The 4,864-nt window shown below is 43.3% G+C and overlaps 2 protein-coding genes across 2 annotated transcripts; both read left to right on the top strand.

Annotated features, from left to right (window-relative positions):
• The first annotated feature begins 3,521 nt into the window (after window positions 1–3,521).
• On the top strand, window positions 3,522–4,013 carry LOC143037730 (general transcription factor II-I repeat domain-containing protein 2-like). Its single transcript, XM_076206276.1, has one exon. It carries the CDS (start codon window positions 3,522–3,524, stop codon window positions 4,011–4,013), a length of 492 nt encoding a protein of 163 aa, XP_076062391.1.
• A 6-nt stretch (window positions 4,014–4,019) lies between these two features.
• Window positions 4,020–4,340, top strand: LOC143037729 (general transcription factor II-I repeat domain-containing protein 2-like). Its single transcript, XM_076206275.1, has one exon. The coding sequence runs from the start codon at window positions 4,020–4,022 to the stop codon at window positions 4,338–4,340; it is 321 nt and encodes a 106-aa protein (XP_076062390.1).
• The last annotated feature ends 524 nt before the right edge of the window (window positions 4,341–4,864 follow it).

The raw sequence follows: 4,864 nt of genomic DNA, 5'->3' as shown, positions 1-4,864 counted from the left end.
ATAAGTTTCTCCAAAAATCTTGTTTATATGTTTCTCAGGGGACATATTATTCATAATAATGACTCCCAGGTCCTTCTCATTTTCTACTTTTTTAATTTCTTCTTCTCCCAGTTTATATGATCTCACTATTCTTTCTTTTGCTTTTTCCAAATTCCATTATACTACACTTCTTAATATTGAGTTCCATCTCCCACTTACTACTCCATTCCCATACTTTATTGAGATCACTCTGTAGCGACTCACAATCTTCTACATTGTTCCCTTTTTCAACAATTTTGCATCGTCCTCAAAGAAGCTCATATAACTTTAAATTCCTTCATCCATATCATTAATATATATAGCAAACATTATTGGGGCCAAAACCTTTCCTTGTGGAACTCCACTAATCACTTCATCCCAATTAGAATGTTTGTCTCTTACCACCACTCTCATTTTTCTTTCATGCAAGAAGTCTTCCATCCACTTCAGCAGTTTGTCCTGTATTCCTCCTGCAGTTTCTAATTTCTTTAGTAATTTCTTATGTGGCACCTTATCAGAAGTTTTTTTCAAGTCTAGAAATGCACAATCAGCCCATCCATCTCTTTCATGTATTACATGTATTAGCCTTGAATAGAAACACATTAAGTTTGTGACGCATGATCGTCCTTGTCTAAATCCAAATTCCCTTGGATTTAGTACTTTGTTATTTTCCAGATGCCTTACACATCTAGTTTTGATGATTCATACATTTTAGCTATCGTACTTTAAGAGAGACCGGTCTATAGATAGTAGGGTCTTCCTTGTTTCCCCCTTTATCTATTGGTATTATATTTGCTCTTTTCCAATCTTCTGGAACTTTCCCTTCTTTCAATTGAAGGAAATGAGGAAGGGTAATAGATGTTTGGAACAAGTTAGATGAGAAAGTGGTGTGTGCAAAAAACAATTAATGATTTTAAAAACAGTCTGGATAGAATGAGATATGAAGACGAGATATGAAGACGGCCCGTCTTCATATCTCGTCTTAGACGGGACACCACGAGCATAGCTCCCCTTCCCGTAAAATACATCTAGGTAAATACATACATACATACATATATATGTATATATATATGTATATATATATATATATATATATATATATATATATATATATATACATTGCTCGTGTGACACTTCTAGTGTCGCACCTTGTGGCTAATTACAAAAATATAAGAGAATAAATAATTCGTGTGAATTTCATTGTCCTGCCGTTGTTCCGAACTGAAACTACTACTGTACACTGTCTTGGCAACTCTGCTCCTCACAGCACGGTTTATGATCCTGCCACTGCCAGAGCAGCCAGACCCCAACGGTAGTGCTAATTTCAGTACCGGAATTACCGGTAAACAACAGTGCCGTTACAGAGAGTACCGGTACTTTACCGGTAAAAGACTTGTGAGGTAGTAGTGACGTCCCAAGTTCGAGTCGCCTTTATGACTTAAATCTTTAAAGAAATTTCATCCTATTATGGTGTGAAGTCACAACTCAAGTTTTGTGACGTCGTCACTATAAAAATCCTTCCTGCATCACGAACGGGCGATGGAAGCACCAACCTACCCTACATGCCTGCCGGTGCTTTAGGCAAAATGTAAAAAAAAAAAAAAAAAAAAAAAAAAAAAAAAAAAAAAAAAAAAAAAAAAAAAAAAAAAAAAAAAAAAAAAAAAAAAAAAAAATTATATATATATATATATATATATATATATATATATATATATATATATATATATATATATATATATATACTGTATATGGGTATTTTCCGTTTGGTGACACGCGGAATTTTTCGATGAAACTTTCACAGATATAGTTTCGTATGCTGATCTCAGGCATAAAATTATTATTATTATTGTTTTTTAGAAATTAAAGAAAATTAAAGAAAATGCCGAAAAAACGGTTTTAATGGTAAAAAATTACCGAGACCTTAGCGGTCCATACTCGCTTAATGATAAAAGTTTATCGGTAAAATTAGTGGGACGCTGGGCCCGTCAATACCACCAAGCCGAGACGCGCTTCCCGAGACCTTAGCGGTACATACTCGCTTAATGGTAAAAGTTTACCGGTAACGTTAGCGGGACTCCGGGCCAGTCAGTACCACCAAACCGAGACGCGCTTACCGAGACCATAGCGGTACACTCTCTTACCGGTAACGTTAGCGGGATACTGGGTCTGTCGGCCGTCAGGCGTCAGTCCGTCACTCAGTACCACCAAGCCGAGTCGCTCTTACCGCTCTCTGAGTGTTATGGTATAGCTTATCGGTTAACGGAACCTCAACGGTACCAGAATTTTTACCGGTAAAGTATCGTTAAGGTTGTTACCGGTAAATTTACTGCTACCTGCCCACCACTACCCAGCGGTCAGTGTCCGTTAGACTTTCACGTTGATATAAGGTACGTAAGCTTTTTGGTCAGTACAAATTAATTAAAGTAATTTCTTATAAAAAATCAATTACGACCACTAAAATTATGTAGCAACTAATTATATTTAAATTAGATGACGTACATTTACAATCAATGCACCATTATTTCGCTTATTCATTGTTGATATACCTCATTTTCTTCCTTTTCAGCTCATCATGTCTGCGACCCAGCGTGTTAAGAAGAGGAAAGTGGACCTCGAGCATCGGACCTTAACCCTGAGTGGGAGAAGTACTTCTTCATCAAGCGCTTTGGACAGGCCCAGTGCCTCATATGCTTGAAAAGTGTGGCTGTCCTAAAAGAGTGCAACGTTCGCCGCCACTGGGAGACAGAGCACCGATCGTCAAACTTTCCGTCGATGTCTCCCGCCGAGAGAAAGGACACCATCGTTAGACTATCAGGCAACCTGCAGAAACAAACTTCGCTCTTCCTCAAGCAGAATGCTGAGGCCGAAAAGGTGACGCGCGCCAGTTATGAAGTCTCCCGCATCCTTGCTCGCCAAATGAAGCCATTCGCGGATGGGGACTTCATCAAGGAATGCCTCCTCGCTGTAGTGGACTCCGTCTGTCCAGAGCAGCGTTCTGCCTTTGAGAGCGTGAGCCTTTCGTCCCGCACCGTTCGTCGTCGCATCGAGGATATGTCGGACAACGTGCACGACTCACTCAAAACACGCAACTTGAACTTCGTCGCCTTTTCCCTCGTTTTCATTCGCGCCGTCACCGCTGACCTCCATGCGTGTGAGGAAATCCTCCAGCTTGTCCCGCTGCGCGGCACCACCACTGGCACCACCACATCTGCGACGCCGTGCTTCAGTGTGTTGATCAGCACTCCCTGGACCTCTCCCGTCTTGTGTGCGTGACGACCGACGGTGCCCCGGCGATGGTTGGGGAGAAGAAGGGCGCCGCTTCGCTGCTAGTGTACCACTGTGAAGCCGCCGGATACACTCAGCCCATTAACATGATGCACTACATCATCCACCAAGAGTCCATGTGCGCCAAGTCTGCCAACCTCGTTGATGTCATGTCTGTCGTGAAGGTCGTCAACTCCATCCTCTCCCGCAGCCTTAACCATCGTCAGTTCTAAGTACTGATGGACGAGGTGAACGTGCACTACAACGACCTGCTCTACTTCTGTGAGGTACGCTGGCTGAGTCGTGGGGCCATGCTGTCTCGTTTGTGCGACCTACGGCAGGAGATTGCCACCTTCCTATGTCAGAAGAACCTTCCCCACGCTGATCAATTCTCTGATCCGCAGTGGCTAGCTCGCCTGGCCCTGCTCACGGACATCACGGCGCACCTGAACGCCCTCAACATGATGCTGCAAGCCAAAGATATTCTCGTGATAGATATGTACGCGCACATCACTGCCTTCGAGGTTAAGCTGCTCTTGTGGGAGGCTCAATTGGCTTCTGGTCAGTTTGTGCATTTTCCTCGCCTTGCTGCTTGTGCCCCTGACGACGTGGACCTGGACACTTGCGCTAATGTCGTCACTTCTCTGCGTGAGGAATTTGCTTCCCGTTTTGCAGGAGTCAGGGTGCTGGCTGCGAACTTCAAGCTTTTCACTGCTCCTTTTGACTTTTGACTGCAGATGAAGTTGGTGGAGCTGCAGTGCAACGATGAAATGAAGGCGAAATTCTGCACCTCTTCCCCGTTGTCCTTCTTCCGCGACATCGTCCTCCCTTCTAACAATTTTCAAAAATACATTGCGCATGTTCAACGCATTGTGGCCATGTTCGGCAGCACCTACTGTTGCGAACAGCTCTTCTCTAAAATGAAGTACACGAAGTCTCACCTTCGCTCCCAACTCTCAGACCGCCATCTCAATGACATTCTTCTGTTGTCTACCTCAACCATCGAGCCAGGCATGGAAATGCTTCTTCATGGCAATCAGCACCAGCAGTCTCATTGATTTGTAGGGTGTTCAATGCAATTCTTGTATAATTTGTTAATTGTATTCAATATATTGTACAAAATAGAGTATTTCTGGGGATTTCGTTTTTCACTCCGGCCCGCGGCCTCCTTCCAAAAGTCTCATCTGGCCCTCACTCTGAAAAGGTTGCCCGCCCCTGCCCTAAGGCATTTACTCGCTTCTTTCAATCTACATACTACCTCCACCTCCACTCCTCCCTCTCCTGCCACATTTGAACCCAAGTATCTAAAACTATTCACTTCCTCCCATCTCTCTCCCTTAGTGCTCACTTCCAGTCTGCTGTCACTTTCTCCCCTTGTACATACCATCACCTTACTTTTATCCACATTTATCTTCAACTTCCTTCTTTTGTGCACCTTCCCAAACTCTGTCACTAACTTCCTCAATCCCTCCAATCCCTGACCCACTACCCTTGCATTTACCTCTTGCACCACCCCATCCATGTATAAATTGAACAGCCAAGGTGATATCACACATTCCTGATGAAGTTCCACCTTTACCTC

This window comes from Oratosquilla oratoria, chromosome 23 (genome assembly GCF_046742065.1).
Source record: "Oratosquilla oratoria isolate Oo_2021 chromosome 23, ASM4674206v1, whole genome shotgun sequence".
Lineage (NCBI taxonomy): Eukaryota > Metazoa > Arthropoda > Malacostraca > Stomatopoda > Squillidae > Oratosquilla > Oratosquilla oratoria.
This window is presented reverse-complemented; position numbering and strand designations above follow the sequence as displayed.